This window comes from Magnolia sinica, chromosome 12, assembly GCF_029962835.1.
Source record: "Magnolia sinica isolate HGM2019 chromosome 12, MsV1, whole genome shotgun sequence".
Lineage (NCBI taxonomy): Eukaryota > Viridiplantae > Streptophyta > Magnoliopsida > Magnoliales > Magnoliaceae > Magnolia > Magnolia sinica.
The window spans coordinates 9,293,839-9,313,641 of NC_080584.1; the positions used below are offsets into that span (position 1 = coordinate 9,293,839).

A 19,803-nucleotide genomic window follows, 5' to 3' on the forward strand; every position below is an offset into this window, starting at 1 on the left:
ACTCGAACGGGTTAGATCTAAGTTTCACACACCATCTACGGTTAAGATCTTTAACCTCGGGCTTTGGTATCTAACCTACATTTAAGATTAGCCATTTTAGAAATCCTAAAATCTAAGTTGCACAACGGATATGAATTAGTAATAGAGGTTATAATCGATGATGATAATAACAGTAGTTAGTATAACCCTAATATAAATTTATAGCATCAATTATAACCTTACACAATAGTAATAAATGATACTAACCACTAACTCCAAATGATATTAATAATAAAGGTAATTAATGATGAATTTAATATGTGAAAAGAATGAAAGACAGCTCACCTACGTTGACTCAGTTGAGTCAACTCAAATCACCCTCACATATTCTTCCTAGTTTCTATTTTCTTCTTTTCTTCTCCTTTTCTCCTTTCTCTTTTCTTCTTTTCTTCTTTGGCTAAGAATTTCTAGCAGGGTCTGGATCTAACCAGTTAGTGTGTCAGAGACTTGAACCGAGTCAACTCAGTGACTTGCATTTCTTCTCTTCTTCCTTTTCCTTCCTTCCTTCCTCTTCCTCTCCTTCTTTTTCTTACTCTTTCCTTACTGGAACTCTAGCTGGACCGGGCTTAACTTAACTCAAACTCGGCAACCACAACTTAGCAGCAAGTTGACTCAATTTCAGCTGAGTCAACTCGGCAGCCACTAAGTCCCCCTTTCTCTTTTGGTTCTCTTCTTCTCTCTTTCCTTTACACTGTCCAACAAGATTGCTAGACTAGCTAATGCCTGAGTCGTGCTCGACTCGACCAGGTCGGGTTAGGGCAGCAGCCACACCTGAGCTCCCTTTCTCCTCTCTCTCTCTCTCTCTCTCTCTCTCTCTCTCTCTCTCTCTCTCTCTCTCTCTCTCTCTCTCTCTCTCTCTCTCTCTCTCTCTCTCTCTCTTCTTCTTCTTCTTCTTCTTCTTCTTCTTCTTTTTCTTCTTCTCTCCCTTTGCTGCTTCTTTCTTCCCTTGAATTTTGTGGAGTTCTGGACTCGGTCTAGACTCAGCAGCACCATGGTTGGTGGTGTGGATATCATGCGGAAAGAGGACAACGTCTCTCCCTATCTCTCTCGTTTTCTCTTCCTCCCTCTCCCTGCATATATCCTCTCCTTCTTTCCTTCTCTGCCACTCTCTACCTTCTTCTTGTACTTCTGCTGCTTCCAGAAGTTAGCGAGTTGGACGCGAGACTCGTCTGAGTACTCCCAGTGTGGCACGACGGCGACACAAGCTTCCCCCCCTTTTTTCTTTCTTTGGAAAAGTGTTGCCCTAAAAGGGCTCTTTATAGAGCTTCCCTAATTACCCTCTAAAGGATTTGAAACTTGCTAATCCCTGGTTAGTTACGGTTGAGCTAAAACGATCACAGGTTAAACATGGCTCTTTGCACTTTTTGGGTCAACTATAGCCAAACCAACTTGCATGGTCGAAACCCATCATCATGGTTGGTCATTTGGTGCCATGGACCACCAGATGGACGTCTTAGATCAGGAGATGGGGCCCACTAGAGGATGGTGGTTCATCCAGCTGTACGAGGAAGATGACCTCCCCATTAATGGCGGATCTAGATCTATTGGATGATCTTACGATCTGGGCCGCATGGATGGCTTGGATAGGTCTCATGATCGCTGTGGGACCCACCGAATGGAAGGTGATTAGCGTCTTAGCTTAATGGGTTCATTTTCATCTTGAGGCGGCGGCAGAAGAAAGTCTTCAAGCCATGTTGGGAAAGTCCTGGTTTGGAGGGCTCAGATGGATTGCAATGGATGGTTGGGATGCTGCAAGAGCCATCGCACACGGGTGGCCAGCTTGGTGCTGATACAGTTTCCATTTTCGGAAAGACCAGCCGCACGCAGTCTAGTTTTGCTGGTGTTTGTGGTCACACATGCGCGATCCATGGGGTGTAATCGGGCAGTGATTAGTCATCTTCATGTCCTTCACAATATGAATGGATCAGATTTCCTAGGTGGCTAATCATGGTGGCCCACAGTCCGAAGAAAACAGACTCTATCCGTCCGTTCGTTGCAGGCGGGAGAAAAAGAAAAGAGAAAGCCCCCTTTTCGAATGGGAGTCGGGTCAAACCCGCTTGACTGGTTTTCTCAAATCGGTGCACAGTGAGTGCACACGTCCTACGTGCACGTGCATCAAAGGTGGGGCCCACAGAGGTGTCCTAACGAAATCCACTCTGTTCATTCATTTTGTCAACCCATATTAGGGCCCAGTCCAAGGAATGAGACGGATCCTAAACTCATGTAGGCCATACTTAGTGTAATTTAAATTTTATACTTAATTATTATCAATTTGATGGTCGGCCTCATTCTAAATCGATTACGAACGGTCCTAAGAGTCAAGTGAAGCATCTAGGTTAAATCTAATGGTTAGTTTGGATGATCAGACCCCTTAGCGGATGATGAAAGGTCTTAATCCAACAATCGAACTTAGATCCAACCATTGATCCTTAATTTCAATGGTCGAATCCTGAAATCCGACAACATAATTGTTTCAGATTCACTTCTCACTAGTCTTAGACATCATAAAGACTGTATAAGTGAAAATCTAACCACTGATCTTGTACTTAAAGGATGATTAATTTCTTATGAACTGGATCACTACTTATCCAAAGGGTTTTATGGGTCCAAGGACTACCCACCTAATGATTTAGGACTGGATTTGAGGCCCAACCCTTACATTCTAGTCATATGTCACTCGCAACCTATTTATAAGGTTGAAGATTCATGGATTTGATGATACATCATTATAGGGTGGACAATCAGATTCTCTTATTAAGGAAGTCGAGTCCTATAAATAGGTTTTTCGCATAACGTGATGGCCCATTTTTAGAAATTGATAGATGAATGACTCAATTTATGGGTGAGGATCCTTTTATCGGTCAAAATTAAGTTAGGATGAAAATAAATGTTTAGATGAGTTGGCTTTGTGTTTGTACCAAACTTGATTCTTATGGTAATACCCAAGTACTGAAAAGTACGAGGTGTTACACAAGAATTGTCCCCGTGGAATTCCTGGATAATCTAGGCATCGACCGAGTTGATCGAGCCGATCAGGAGATGGTTAATCCAGTGCAAGTAACTCTGAGCTGGATGGATCCAATCGTCAAGTACTGCATCACCGACGATGTCCCTCAAGATAGGTTGGAGGCTCCACGTCTGAAGGTTAGAGCAGCGCGGTACGTAATTCTGGACGACACATTGTATAAGAAAGGGTATTCTCAGCCGTACCTCAGATGCTTCCGACCCGACGAAGCGGATTATGTGATCCGAGAAGTCCATGAAGGGATTTGTGAAAATCATTTCGGAAGTCGTGCCTTAACTCAGAAGATACTACGTCAAGGGTACTTCTGATTGATAATCCGAGAAGATTCCAAGAATTTTGTTCAGAGGTGCAACAAGTATCAAAGATTCACTATGGTGCCGAGGCAACTTGCTGAAGAGTTGACCCCTATGAGTGGGCCATGGCCGTCACTCAGTGGGGATTGACATCATCGGGCCTCTGCCTCCTGAAAAGGGGCAGGCCAAGTTCTCGATTGTGGCAATCGATTACTTCACCAAGTGGGTTGAGGCAGAGTCTATGGTGAAAATCGTCGAGTAGAAGGTAACTGACTTTGTGTGGAAAAACATCATCTACCGGTTCGAAATTCCGCGCACCTAGTGTCCGACAATGGGAAATAGTTTGATAACGACAAGTTTCGAGGCATGTGGCGAGGGCTCAACATCAGCAAGTTGCTTGGTTCTATAACCCTAGAGTCAAGGCGAGGCGATTTCGACAAGGAGATCTGGTCCTCCGTCGTGTCTTTCCGAATACTACAGAGTCCGGAGTAGGGTCGCTTAGACCGAACTGGGAGGGACCCTACCGTGTGGTCAGTTCAGCGAAGCCAAGGTCCTATCACCTGGAAGACTTGGAGGGATGCCCGCTACCTCATCTATGGAATGCCGAGTACTTGAAAATCTATTATCCTTGAGTGGGAAACTATGTACGACTCGGACCTACTAGCCGATTCGGTCATCTGTAATCATACTACTCCTAAAAGGAGCAATGTAAGGGTCGGCCATGTCATGGAAAATTTGCTATTTGAATAAAAGAAGTGTTTTTATCCGATTCTACACAATCTACGGGGACCCCATGAGGAAAAGGTCCTGCAGGGAGGTCGGCAATCCGGTTAGATGGCCGGCTCATCCCTCGAATGAGCTACGAGGGACCACCTCTCACGTGCAGAGGTGGAGCCCCTCGGCTAGTAGATTCCTAAAGAGGAGGTCAGCTCGCCACTCAATAAGCATTCGATGAATCAACAATGTATAGCTCGATGGGCTGTGAATGATTTTTCCCATGTCTTTACTCTCTGAGTCCATGTCCGAACTCGAAGAGTAGGGGACTTCTGTTATGGGAAAATCCGAAGTGCTCCAAGACCTGAAGAGTGTTCTGAGTAGCGAGGCATTAAGAGGCACTTGAATAGTGTGACCGAGAAATGCCTCTGAACGACAAGGCTTGGAGTGTCCTCCGAGCTTCGAGGTATGAGGTAAACGTTTAAGGAACGAGACTTAAAGAGGTCTTACTCGACTTAACATCAACTCCAAGGTCCGTCGCTATCATTGTGTCGGGCGTGATGGGAAGAGTAGGGAGACTAACACAGCACCCCATTACGACATGATCAACAGGATAACTACATAACTGCCCACATCTGCGTGTTCATCGGTCGTGGGTAGTGGCTAAGATTGCATCGAGTATTGCGAATGCATCTATCCCATACGAAAGGTATAAATATCAATCAAATACATAAGAGCAGATACGCAAAATATCTCACCCGCTAGCCCTATTACACTACATAGACCCAGATTCCTAGCCTGACTTTGGCATCGAAGGGTCCCTTACTCTAGTCAGGGTCTCCTTTCTCTTCTTATTGTGCAGGCATTCAGAGATCGGAGTCCAAGCTAGGAACTTGGTGCGAGTGAACTGAATTTCGGCACCAACAGTTTCAATGGCTACGATGTTCTAATCACACCACTTTTAAACAAAGGACTTAGTCAACCCAACCCACGAGTTGAAAAACTTTCCCCCCCCACTTTCCCAACTACCACACGTGATGATCTGGGTGGACCGCGTCTTTCCTTCTTTTTTTTCTTGGACTTACGTATCCAAAAGTCAATTCGGCCATATACGGCTGCCACCTTTAAAAAAACCAAAATGTACACTCTTTCTCCCTTCTCACCCGCGCAAGGCGCAGGGTGTAGCCCACGGAGATGTTTTCGAGAAATTCACCCCGTCCATTCGTTTTGAGACCTCATTTTAGGGGACGCGGATTGCGTCCTGATTCCGTCCGGGCAGGGCGCTGTGGGGGCCACCGTGATGTAAGTGTTTTATCCACGCCGTTAATCGTTCTTTTGAGATCATTTTAAGGAGTGAGCCAAAAAATTAAGTAGGTTCACAACTCCAATGGACCACACTAAAGGAAACTGTAGTGATAATGACACTCACCGTTGAAACCTTTATAGGGGCCACCGTGATTTTTTATTTTTTTTTTACCATACAAACTATTCATAAGGGCATGTAGACGTGGATGAAGCGGAAAAAAAAAAAAAAAAAAAAAACAACTACTCCATCCAAAACTTCTCTAGCTCCCAAGAAGTTTTTAATGGTGGACGTTCAATCCCTAATTTGTGGTCCACTTAAGCCTTTTCCTGCCTCTTGTTTTGGCTCACAACTTAAAATGATCTGAGAAGAACTATTAACGGTGTGGATAAAACACTTACATCATGGTAGCCCCCATAGAGCGGGTAGGACACAATCCGCGTCCCATTTCAGGACGTGTGACCAAAAATTAAGTATATCCAAAACTAAAGTGGGCCAAGTGATGTTTTTGATCAATCCACCCCGTCCATACGTTTTTATAGCTCATTGTAGGACGTCTGATCAAAAATGAGTTGGATCCACAACTCAATTGAGTCACACAAGAGGGAAAATTGGGGAAAGAAATTTGTACCGTTGAAACCTTCTTGGGCTCCATTCTGATGTCTATGGGCCATCCAAACCGTTTATAAGGTCACTCTCAATAGGATAAAGTGAAAGAACCGAAAAAATATCCTGATACAAAACTTTCATGTCCATAAGAATGTTTCAACGGTGCTCACCGAATCCCCATTGTTTCCTCTCTTGTGGCTCACTTGAGCTTTGGATCCACCTAATTTTTCATCACATGTACTAAAATGATCTCCTAAAACGGATGAACGGAGTGTATTTCTACAAAATATCTCGGTGGGCCCCAAACACTTACATCATGGTAGCCCCCATAGAGCGGGTAGGACACAATCCGCGTCCCATTTCAGGACGTGTGACCAAAAATTAAGTATATCCAAAACTAAAGTGGGCCAATCAATAGGAAACAGTGTACATTCAGTGAGCACCGTTGAAGCATTCTTATGGCCATAAAATTTTTGTATCATGAAATATTTTTGATTTTTTCACTTAATCCCATTGGGAATGATATTATAAACGGTTTGGATAGCATATAAATATTAAGGTGGAGCCTAGGAAAGTTTCAACGGTAGAAATTTCTTTCCTTAGTTTTCCCTCTCGTGTGATCTACTTGAGCTTTTTATTCACCTTGTTTTTGGTATAGAGTGATAAAATGACTAGCAAAGCGGATGGACGGAATGGATTTCTAATATACATTGCAGTGGGCCAGATTCACAATCGTTGGCAGGAACTCCCTGGGAAAGGCTTTTGCCGGAAATCCCGCGGTGAACCGCAGTCATTTAGATCCATCTCTTTACGGTACACGTGGTAGAATAGTTTTTAGATATTATATAAATTATATGAATTTCACAATTTCAACCGATCATTAAAATTTAATAGTTTAATATTCAAGAGAATAAACTATAAAATAAACTGTAGAAAAATAATGGATAGGATTAAGAAGATTTTCAACAACAGTGTTCCTGTGGGGTGGTCCACTTGAGCTTTGGATATGCTTTGATTCTGAAATCATGCCCTAAAATGATATTACAAACAAATGGACGGCGTGATTAAGACACAGTCACATAATCACGGTGGGCCCCACAGAGTTTACTCAATAGGCTGCGCAATCCGCGTCCAAGCCAAATCGGATAGCATACTGAGTTATTCAGTACGCTCTCTTCGTACGAGTAAACTCAGTTGTTCTCGGTGTGAGTGTACGTGGTTTATCCAAAATTGTTGCATATTCAAAGCTCAAGTGGACCACACCACAGGAAGTACCGAGAGTAATGATTTTCACCGTTGAAACCTTTCTAGGGCACATAGTGCTGTTTATTTGTCATCCAACCTGTTCATACGTTCAACCAGATGAAGGGAGAAAAAACAAATATCAGCTTGATCCAAAACTTCTGTACTCCCTGAGGATATTTCAACAGTAGAATTTCAATTCACAGTATTTCCTGTGGTGTAGTCCACTTGATATTTTTATATGTTTTTTATTTCTTTTATTCAAGTCTTAAAATTATCTGGTAAAATGGATGGACGGAGTGGATAAAATACATAAATCACGGTAGACCCCACAGAGTTTACTCAGTACGCTTGCCCTACTGAGTTACTCAGTACGCAGTTCGCTTCCCGTCAGCCGACCCCAGTGCTTCCTCATGAATAATTCACTGCGTGTTCGCTTTGCATCCGTCGCGTTTCAGGGTCTAGTTTAGGTGACCATCTACTGAGGCCCACTTTCTTATATGGTTGGATAATTTGAACCGTCCATTTTCAGGCTAACACCATAAATAAGACATTTTATCACAATTATTCATCTGTAACGATACTATCTTTTGATTTTATTTTTATTTTTTTACGGTTGAATGCAAGCCATTGAAAATTTTACTTTCATTGTTCTAAATTCGTCTACAGATGGTGATGATCAATACCTTCGTTCAGCATTATTTTACTTAAGTAGCCCATATGGAATTGATTCCACAACATGGACAGTACTGATCATCTGCACCATCTCAACACGTGGGTACTGGAGAATTGGGTGCAAAGAGTATATACTAAACTTTCAGTGTATATACTTTTGTATCACCTCTTCAATGGGAAATTAGAATTTCTTTATCCAATAAGTGAAACCCATATGAGATTTCTAGCTATTTTTTTGGCCTTTTTTTCTCAAAGAAAGGAAAATTATTCTAATTCTATGGGAAATTAGAATTTCTTTATCCAATATTTAAAATTTCATTCAGCATTATTTTACTTAAGTACCAATTTTTGGGCCTTTTTTTATTTTTTATTTTTAATTTTTGCTTGCCAAACAAGTGAAAAGCATCTGAGATTTCTAGCTATTTTCCTTTTTTCTCAAAGAAAGGAAAATTATTCTGGGGCTATGAAATGGTCGTTGAGAGAGAGAGAGAGAGATTCAGTTCACCTACTTAAGAGCATTTGGTTCAAGGGATATATACTGGACTTTCAGTATATTTACTTTTTTTATCGCCTCTAATCATGGTTGGGCAATGATGAGTGGGGGTGATCACATGCTTGGTGTCCGTGGGTGTATTCATAGTCACCATTTGCCTTTTCCATAAGTCTCAACTCGGAAGTTGGTAAATAGCATATGCACCCAAGATTTCGCTGTATCAATGGGCGGGGAAAAGCATATACACGAACGGTTGTATGCATGCGCCGTGCATTGGATTGATATTGTAAATTTATATTACTATAAATATGAGTACCTGTCACAGTATCCAAGATGACTTCTGCTGTAATTTTTCAATTTTCAAAAATTAATTTTCTTGAAATGGGGACATCAGCCACGTTGATATTCAGAAAATCATGCACGTTGGACAATCCCATCCATCCAATCAGATGACTTTTAATTTGGGATTGTTTGGAGCCTTTACCTCTGACCATTCATTGGCAAAAGTTGATTTTAAAGTGTGATCCAATAATTTTTCTTTTAAAAATAAAATTTAAATTTAAAGTACCCATTATATAAGTGTAATTCTTGGGTGTAGAAAAGTATACTATTGCGCATGGCTTTAAAGTTTACGTGCAGAAGGTGGAAGCTTTTTCATAATAGGCAGCGATCGACATTATCTATACAATTTGTGAGTTTTATAAGACTCAATTATGTAATAATTGTAAGAATCAAACTAATTCGATACTTCAATAAGCCGCAGCGATCATAAATTTATTAAGATTCTTCCTTAATCTAAGAAAATTAAAAGAATTACATGACATAATCTAAAATGTGTGATTAAATCCCTACCATTCATTTGATTCTTAAGAATAAAATAAATTAAAATCCTAAATTTTAGATCGATCGAATCATTGGATGAGCAGTATCGATATAAAGAAATAGTAGACATTGAATCATATGTTAATATATTATATGGTTGAGATTTAACTCGATCTAGACCGACTATCAAAATTAGAATATCAAATGAAGATGACATTCAGATTTGATGATTAATCTAACCATTTAATGGGTTGCATTAATCAGTCAATGTGAACATTAAGAATTGTAATTAATTAAAGTATGGATGGTCGAATCAAGATAATCATTAGTTGTTCCTTAAAATTGATCAAGTAATAATCAATAATTGGCCTTGATTCATCTTCCAAAGATAATTTGAACCTTAAATTATATATATGAAAAAAAAAATCCACAAAATTTGTATAAATTATGACAGACTACATAAAAATTCAAAATTTCAGGGCCCACCATTAAAAATCATAGACAAGGATGAAGGAAAACATTCAAGGGCCCACAATAATGTTTATTTGCCATCCAACCTATTGATAAGGTCACATAGACAACAATGAAGGAAAACACAAATACAGCTTGTTCCAAGACTTTTGAACCCCCAAGAACTTAATGGTGGGCGTTCATTCACCATGTCTCTAATGGTGTGGTCCACCTGAGATTTGGATCTACTTGATTTTTAGGCTCATGCGCTCAAATGAGCAGGTAAAATGGATGGAATGCATGGATAAATAACACATATATCAAGGTGGGTCCACAATCATGGCCTGACTGAATAACGTTTGTTACCTCAAACTAACCTAATATGCCCGGCTGCTTTTGCTGGAAGCTGATTGGTGGGTGAACCCCACTCCGCATATCTATGTACACAATGATGTTTCTTAGAAATCCACCCCATCCATCCATTTTACCAGATCATCATGTTAGGAGGTGGACCCAAAAATATGCAGATCGAAATCTTAAGTGGGCCACATTGAAGGAAACATCGAGGATTGAATGATCACTATTGAAATATACCTAGGGCTGACTATGCTGATTATATGCCATCTAAACCAATGGTAAGGTTATTCCCATACCCATAAGATTATATGAAGAAACCGGTGGATATTTCAAAAAATTAATGTAGGCAATGGCGGTTCAATATCACTGTTTCAAGTAGTGTGGCCCACTTGAGTGTCGTAATTTTGTCATACTTAAGTAGGCCCATAGCTTAAAATGAGCTGACAAAAATGGTGGACATGGTGGATTTTTGAAAAGCATCATGGTGAGATGATCCATGTTTTTGAGCTCCTACTAGGGTGCCAGGTTTAATAATATTGTTTTAAGGTGCCTAGTTTACTTGAGTTTTGGATCTTCATTATATTTGGGCCTACCAATTAAAATCAGTTGTAAAAACAGGTGGATGGGTAGGATTCTCAAAAACATCATGGTGGGCCAGATAACAATGGGTGCAGTTTCAACGATGGGCATGATCATTACTACTGTTTTAAGCTGTGTGCCCACTTCAGTGTTGAATTTATGTCATATTTGGGCCCACCTTCTAAAATGAGATGTATAAAATAGTGACTGGGTGGATTTATCAAAACATCACGGTGGATTTCCCAACATGGCACATCCATTCATCACAATTAGAGCGCACTCTTTACAACCATGGTTTAAGTTACTTTTCATAAGTTAAAAGGAAATAAAAAATAACTTTAAAAAATAAGTTTATTTAATAAATTATTTATTTAAGTTGATTAACTAAACTAGCTTATTTAGATAAGTAATTTATTAACTTACATAAATTTAAAAAAGCTACTTATAATAATGAAAAACATTTAATACTATCTTAATTTAAGATTCAATTGAGTCTTAGAGTCATCCTGACCCAGCTGGACATCGGGTCGAGTCGAGTTTTAGCGTTTTGAACTATGACACATATATATATTGCCTGATAATATTCATTCAACATCCAAATAAAAGATATGAACAAAGAATTCATTGCAGTGAGAGGATAACTTGAAGAAATGCATGCACAGCTTAGAAAAGTCGATCAGCCCTGTCTTTCTCCAATGATCTCTTACAAAAATGGCTGAGCGGGCAGAGGCAAGCATTCTGCAGGAGTAGACCAGCTCGAATTGTTCGACATGTCACATTGGCCTTCTATTGTTATTCCCATAGACCCTCTTGAGATATAGTCACTCAGGGAGTTGGTTAAGTCATTGAATTGCCACAAAGTTAAGTAGCTGGGCCGCGATGTGACACTGCTTACTTCGACGTCGCCTGATAGCATGGCCACCACACCCGACATGGGCGGGCGTAGCACTGGAGATGTTTGAGTACACAAAAGAGCTACTCCGATCATTCTTAGCGCTTCTCCGCTGTCAAATTCGGATAGTGTCAGATCGATCAGTTCCAATGGATGGTTAGCTTCGTGTAGAGTCCAAGCCTAAGAAATTATGGAATGATGAGGTATTATTAATACATTGAGTGAAAAAGTAATAATACATCGATCTTATGTCCACAAATCCATCATTGAAAGATAACTAGTGATCACTTAGTAGAATGAATCGTGAAGAAAATTCATTATTCGGTGATTGAAGCAATGCTACTTTATAGATGCGCATCAGCAAATGTGAAATACAAACACCCCATGTGTGCGAGATATGGACTGTTCATTAGGCACGTCCTGCAGTGGATGTAGCGTACTTGATTAGGAAGGTCACTTGTGCATTTAATTTAAACCATTAGCTATCTTTTGTGGTCCGTCTGAAAAGTGGGCTGGCCTTATTTTTTGGCTAGGAAACAGTTTCCATGGAACCTACTTGATTGATGACCCAGCTCTTGCACACATAATCCCATGTCGGCACACATAGGATGCTTCTGTTTGGCCCATTTACATGTTGCATTCTTCTTAGGTTGTGTTTGGATGCACACGCGAATTGAAATGCAGGCATTAGTTTAACCAAAATGGCAAAATGATGAAAGTTAATTGAGGCTTCCCAGAGTCTACATCCAGGAAGTAGCCCCTCAAATTGCAATTACAAATCTTTGTAGTCCAACTTGAAAGTAACACAATTGTGATTTCGTTCTCAAAACTTCAATATGGTGGGAAGGAAATTACTATTTCGTTATTTCCACTTTATTTGATACATAATCGTGATTCTAATAAATAGTGCTCCAAACACAACCTCAGTGATCATCATTTGAATCATAACCAATGGAAGCTAATAGCAGGAGCATGAAACACTGAGCAAGATAATGAATGTCGACAAACTGTGTGTGTGCCCATGACATGTGTATCCTAATGAAAGAATCGAGGGTATCCTAATGAAAGAATCGAATTACTAGCCTACAGACTCTTATTCCTATAAAGGTGATTAAAATGTCGAACCCATTCGAGGAGATACATCTTATCTTGATCCAAGCTTGTATCTATATTTGGCCGTCCACTAAGAATCTCAAGTGTGACGACTCCAAATCCAAACACGTCAGCCTTTTCTGTCAGATGCCCACACAAGGCATACTCCGGTGCAAGATACCCACTTCAAGAATCCACAGGATGTGTTCTGGATGCTCAATTGAATTAAATTGCAATAATCAGCTTATAAGAAATGATCAAAGTCGGATTGCCATTTTAAAGAGTCCTGTGATAACTTGAAGTCCTTTTCGAGTCGTGTAAGAGAAAGTAAGCATAAGCTCTTTACCGGTGGGCAAGGATCAAAAACCTCATGAGTCAGCTTGAGGTGTCTATAGGGCACTGTCCTAGGGAGGCAAATGGAGTGGCCAATGACTTAGCACGTAGGGGTAGTAATGGTCAAGCCAATAGTCTGTTTTTCTCAACCACAGGCCTGCCCCAGATGACTAGAGGACTTCTATTTCATGATATATAGAGTGGGGCTGGGAAATCTGAGGGAGGTTTGATTCCTCAGTTTCCGTCGAGTCTATTTTTGTATTTAGTGCTCTCACGATAGGCGGGCCCTTCCCCTTTTTGTTGTTGGGCCCGCCCAAAGTCTTGTAAAGCCCTTTGTTATATGGAAAAAGGTTTTCAAAAAAAAAAAAAAACACAAGCTCTTTACTATTCAAGGCTTATTATAGAGAAAGACTATGATCTTCTCCTAATCTTTTTGCACATTCCTACATTAGGTGAGGCCGGTGTTTTGTGTGGAGCCCACCTGAAAGTCTAGTTTGTACACTGTCTGTTCATATTAACAAAGATACAAATAAATAAATAAATAAATAAATAAAATAGTGCCCTAAAGTGCAAATGATCAAAGGGGGACTCCCCTTACTCCATTCATAATGAGGTACTAGCCCCTTAATTGGAGCTGAAGTTGTTCCAGTTCCAACTTGAAATTCATGGAATTGCAATTTGGTGTTTACTCATCTTATAATTTAAAACGGCCATCCCACTTTGATCATTTCTTATAAATTGTTAGAATTTAGTTGAATTGAGCATCCAAACAGATCGTTAAGAAAGAGATGTGAATGTAAACAATTGAGTGTTTCTTACATTGTCCCAGCAACCCGTGTGCTGATGTGTGTCTTCTTATCATCATATAGTTTGGCCAAACCAAAATCTGAAATCTTAGGATTGAGATCAGCATCAAGCAAAATATTACTGGCATTAATATCTCTATGTACGATTCCGAGAATTGACTCCTCGTGGAGATAAGTAAGGCCCCGTGCCGTACCCATGCATATTCTGTAGCGGGTGGGCCAATTTAGATGCAACTTGCTGTCTCCTGCAAGAAAATGACATGTATGTACATTTCTTATATTTTCAAATTTGCCATTTTAATCCTTGATTAGGAAACCATGCATCTTGAATCTAGGAAATTGAAATCATTCCTACTCTCTATTTCTTTGTGTGTGTGTTGGTCCACTTGATTAATAAGATTAGGAACATTCAAGTGGGAAATGGGGATTTCATCAATTTTTAGGCCATGTCGGGTCAGTTCAGGTCAGGTCAAGACCCAACCAAACTTTTCAGGCTTGGGCTTACGGTTGCTGTGTTAAGCCTATATTGGGTTGGGGCTAGGCTCAAGCCTTGGACATTTATTGTGGAGTCTGGCCCGGGCCTAGCTTGACCTGACCCAAACCCGGCCCATTGCCAGCCCTAACTAGCAATTCTCCCCACATGTGCAAAATCGCTAATGTGGAATGTATGCGCAAGAATACAGTCTGTTCATCAAGTGGGACCCACCTTGCATTTGCCATGGCCCTAAAAAAAAGGCTGGTTCATTCATCAAGTGGGGAAAAGTGTATAACAAATGTGGATGTTGGTAATTTTTTTAGTTGTCCATTTGTCTTATAGACATGTTGGGCTACCTGATGACCAGAATGCCTGGATTTGGGCAGTTGCAGATTCATGTGGGGTCCACTAGATGAATGGTCTGCATGTCACACATACATGCTACATCGGCACGTGTGCTTACCCAAATCCTATCTCTTACCAATGGCCATCACATTTATCATTTTGGTCATAGCTCAAGAATATCGTTTTACAGAAATAGGAACATGTTTCGTACCGAAGAGTGCATGATCAAGACTCCTGTTTTCAAGATACTCATAAACCAAAAGGCGCTTATCTCCATCAATGCAGCATCCGTACAACTTCACAAGGTTCCGGTGCTGCACCGCTGATATGGCAACAATCTCTGTTACAAACTGACGATTTCCTTGATGAGATGCCACTGAGAGTTGCTTCGCAGCTACTATCCTTCCATCTGAAAGTGTGCCCTATAAAAATACCACAATTCAGTAGAAGTAAATGAATATTCCAATATGTATTTATTTGTGTACATAGAGGGTACTGGGTAGGTGTACATGCGGTTGAACATTATTGCAGTATAAAATGAGCCTGAGTCACCACAGAGAGAGTTATATAGAGGCCTGCTTGGATGTCCCTAAAATTTAGGATTTGTTCTTCTAGACATGCCCTCAGCTCTCAATTGGCGCTTTGTTTTCCTCTGTCATTCACATTCATATTTACATTTACATTCATATGACACATTCATTTCAGATCACATAAGAAGAAAAGTACCTTATAAACAGCCCCAAATCGTCCCATTCCCAACTTATTTTCCAGACTGAAATCTCCGGTCGCAGTCCTCAGTTCGGAATAACTAAAAGTGTTTGGTTTGGTACCCATTTCTAGAAGCTCTGTGAATTCACATAAGTGAGCAGGTTAGGATCATATATCTAATTAAATTGACTACAAAACTTAAATGCATGCTTACATCTTTTTCTTTTTCTTTTGTTCATGAACTTATTAGATAAAATTTGTATGATTTCCCAGTTAGAATTTCTATTCACTTAATTGATGATTTCTTTAAAAGTAGTGTGTTTGAATCTTGCAAGCATTCATTGAATCAAGAAGAAAGTTTTTTTTTCTTCTTTAAATAAACTTAGGGTACACCCAAGGTATTCATCTTCTAGGCTCTCCGAGGATCTTCCATGCTTTCCAACTACTCTTCGGCAATCTTTCATTCTTTAACTGCCTAAAATTTCATCTCATAGATCATATCATGGCTATTTAATAAAAAAATTCGTTATGTTTTGATCGGTACATAGTGACCGTATAAAAAGTCCAGAGTGCAGAGGCTCCACTTCTTCCACTTAGATTGAATCCTACGAATAGCAACCTTTCTAATATCTCTGCTCTCATGAATTATCAACCCAAGATATCCAAAATGATAATTAATTTTGGGTAATTGAATAACAATATTAACTAATTCCTTGCTTACACTCCTATTGTTACAAAAACTTCCATTCCACATTATTTTATTTTTAGTTGAACAAGTTTTAAAACCTTTAGATTTTAAAGCACGCTTCTATACTTCTAGCTTTGTGTTTATCCCCACCCTTGTCTCATCAATCAAAAGTAGCTACATCATCCATAAATGATATATACCACAGGACCTCTTCTTGTAATTGCCTAGCTCATTAACTCGTCCATACCTAATGCAAAAAAGACACTGACTCAATGTTGACGACTTCTGGTGTGATCCTATGCTAATTGGGAATTCACTCATCTCTCAGCTAATGGTCCTAACATTTGTTACTGTTCCCTCATACATATCCTTAATTATATAAATATGTCCTTTTGAGGCTACTTTCTTTCTCAACACCCCTTAGATTAACTTTCTACGGACCTTATCTTATGCTTTCTCTAAGCCGATAATAACCACATAAAGATCCTTCCTCCTTTCCCTATATTTTTTTATTAGCTAAATAGGAGAACAACCTCAATAGTTGACCTTCCTAGCATAATTAAACTGATTTCTAATACATACATCTCACGCCTTAACTCTTTACTCAACCATTCTGTCCAAAGTTTCATAGTATGATGATTCATAAGTTTAATCCCATGACACTTTAAAAAACAAAAAAAAAAAAAAACTAGAGATCTTTTATATCCATCTGAGGAAATTACAAGAGATTCGGGTGGGCCTCACAAAAAAGAGCGAAAGCCTCACCTATCCTATCAAATGAACTCACAAATACTTACAAGGGAAGTTAAAAAAAAATAAATAAAATAGACAGCTAATTACATCTGCCCAATCGAATTGCTCCTAATCCCACCTTATCAAGAAAGTAAGAGCCCTTAGCGAAAGGCGAAAGGTCAGCTACAGATATGAACTCGGTCCGGCCCGGGCCGGGGTAGCGCTGCCAAACTTGGCTAGGCTATCCTCCACTCCATTAGCCTCCCTCGGCGAGAAGGAGATCCTGAGGGAGGCCCGCCTTAATCCCATGACACTTAGTGCAGCTCTATATGTCTAATTTAAGTGCGGCTCTATATGTCTAATTTATTTTGTCAATAGGTAGCATAACACTTTTCCTGCATTCTTTTCGCATTTTCTTCGATCTTATATGATCTCCAAACCTCTATCGGTATACCATATGGTCCAAAGGCCTTTCCTATCTTCATCTTTTTCGAAGCATCTTTCACTTCGGAGTCCTAATCCTATGAAAGTATCTATGCTCTTTGAGCTCATTTGAGCTTATAATTCGATCTATCCATGTGCTCTCATTGTGGTCATCACTTCCAAGTTCTGAAATAGCTCCTCAACCTTTCATTGATCTCATTGTACTTGATCAGTGCTCTCAAGTCATTGTTTTTAAATGCAACCATTATTATTAATGTCCCTGCCATTCCTCTCTCTCATTTTTACAAGTTAATTTGGAGACATATTTCTCACTACTCTTGCTTCCAACCTATCACACTTACTGTGATATGTCTTAAGTTTAGCCTTACTACTTAGTGTTCCTTTTGGTGTTTCCATATTCTTCTAAACTTTTCAAGGTCCTAACTGATTTGTAATGTTTCAATTCAATTAAATAGAAAATGACCAATGTATTTCAAGCCGATACATTGCAATTACTACATTTAATTTGGTACCCAAAATTACAAGCACTATGGTTTTTTTTTTGTTTTTTTGTTTTTTTTTTTAATTTATTAATTTATTTATTTATGAAATTAACAATGTTTATCCATTCAGATGCGTGTTTGCAACAACACTGAAAATGGGATGTCCAGTATGTCAAGTATCAATTTTCCACCTTTTCTGCACCAAACCAAAGATGTTTCAGGTCCTGCTTGAAATGTTGTGAATATTGATTTGGGTTGAACAAAATCCTGCTTACATGGATATCTGAATACGGCCTAAGAAATCTAATTGGTAACTAGAAATTTATCAAAGAAAAATTGCAATAACTCTTGGTTGAGAAAACTTGAACCGAAGACTTGAATCCACTCTTATTGAGTGGGTTTTCATATTTTAGGAACATAACATGTGAGTTACAATTGTCTGAGTTGAGTTTCAATACATATCAGTTAGATTGTGTTTCCATGCTATATTGAACAGAATTGTGGTAGTTCAATTCAATAATTAGAAAACGACCAAGGTGGGGCTAGCCCCCAGATTGCTATTACTACCATTTCAAGTTGTTATATGACTTAAAAATGATCCTCTGCATTGCATTTAATGAATTTCAATCCAGTTCAGTTGAGCATCCAAACACACCCTAACTTAGCAATATTGGTATTTTCAACATCAGTTTGATTCGTAAGAAGCATAACTAAAGGCATAACTCACAACAACAACCAAAAAACTCCATCACATTTCCACTATAATCAAAAACTTTACAAGTACAATGAGCATAAGGGAAATACAATGATGATAGATCAAAAGCTCCAAGAAAGATCAGCTACGCGCCTAAGCCTCAGCGCTGCTGCGATCCAACGTCACCTGCACGCAACGGTCGTGCATAAGCTTATAGAAAGCTTAGAGGGTGGTGAAAGTGTATGCTCAAGGTGGTAATGTAGTTATGCAGTATCAGAGTAATGCGGAACATGCTGATGAATGCCAAGAATCCCATTAGCCGTACCAAGGCCATGCGATGCAAAGCATGAATGATGTCGGCCATACCAAGGCCATGCAATGCGAAATGCAACTCAAGCATACAAATCCTCATCTAAGTCCACATGTCAATACGGCTCAAATCTGGAATATCACCGGGGTCTAGTACACTCCAAGCCAGATTGCCGCCCCATCGCGCGCAATAAGGTGAGTGGAAAAGACCTCACTATCCGCCTGCCAATATCGGGCTCGGCTCGTCAATAGCGGACCCATTCCTCGAGCCGGTCGGACTCGGCCTAGCATTGCCCCCTACCTCTTGGACGGGTAAGGCCGCACCCCCTTCCAACCGACCACGACACGGTGGAAAGCGCAACCGTCGATAATCGGCACTCGGCGCTCATGCATCCACTCGGCCTAGACGTTGGAGCAACCTTCCGGTACCATAAGGGTTTAGGGACTTTCACCCAGGATATCTATCGCACCCCATGTAGAACAAGATTTCCGGTATCCAATCCCGCCAACCACGATACGTCGCGGAGGCTACGGCCCGATGTAGCTAGGACGATAGTAACCATATCACATAATGCGAATGCATGAATCACACTATCCGGTCATGCAACAATCCCGTGCGTATCATGCGCTCATGTAGGGCAACACCCACCGGGAGTCCCTAAACAATCTGCCCAAAGACATATGCTATGATCAGTCATTTCTCATATCAAGCATACATATGATGCATATGATCATGAATCATGGAATTAAACATGCTATATAGGATGGGTGACGTGCATAACGAAGGTGGGCCTAGACGGCCTACACATAACGAGCCTAACAATGGGCCCTAGGGAAAGTCATAATGCGGACATTTAACCACACTATACTTGCAATGTGGACGTCAAACCACCATTGCTCCCAAGGCATAGCCCTGACGTAAACATCATTACATAAATCATGTTGGGATCGTACATTGCAATGGACCTTAGGCACGTCCCATTGGGCCTTAAATACGTCAAATGGGCCATATCATATGGGCCTTGTATTCATCAAGTGGGCCACATCATTGGGCCGCGCCAATGGGCCTTAGGTGCATTGCAATGGACTATAAACTGTGGGCTTTAGAACGTATCAAATGGGCCTAATCTTATGGGCCTTCCATGTGTCAAATGGGCCTCGACAGTTGGGTCCCATATATGCATCAAATGGGCCTACTCACA

The 19,803-nt window shown here is 40.2% G+C and overlaps 1 protein-coding gene across 1 annotated transcript in view; it reads right to left on the reverse strand.

Annotated features, from left to right (window-relative positions):
• Positions 1–11,169: 11,169 nt before the first annotated feature.
• Positions 11,170–19,803, reverse strand: part of LOC131219916 (probable LRR receptor-like serine/threonine-protein kinase At1g56140) — a 57,575-nt gene continuing 48,941 nt past the window's right edge. The window contains exons 19-23 of the mRNA XM_058214902.1: positions 15,271–15,389; positions 14,756–14,966; positions 13,738–13,969; positions 12,619–12,769; positions 11,170–11,673 (exon numbers count right to left, since the gene is read on the reverse strand). Coding sequence (XP_058070885.1) covers positions 11,305–11,673; positions 12,619–12,769; positions 13,738–13,969; positions 14,756–14,966; positions 15,271–15,389 — 1,082 coding nt within the window. The 3' untranslated portion in view covers positions 11,170–11,304. The remainder of the gene's footprint in view (positions 11,674–12,618; positions 12,770–13,737; positions 13,970–14,755; positions 14,967–15,270; positions 15,390–19,803) is intronic.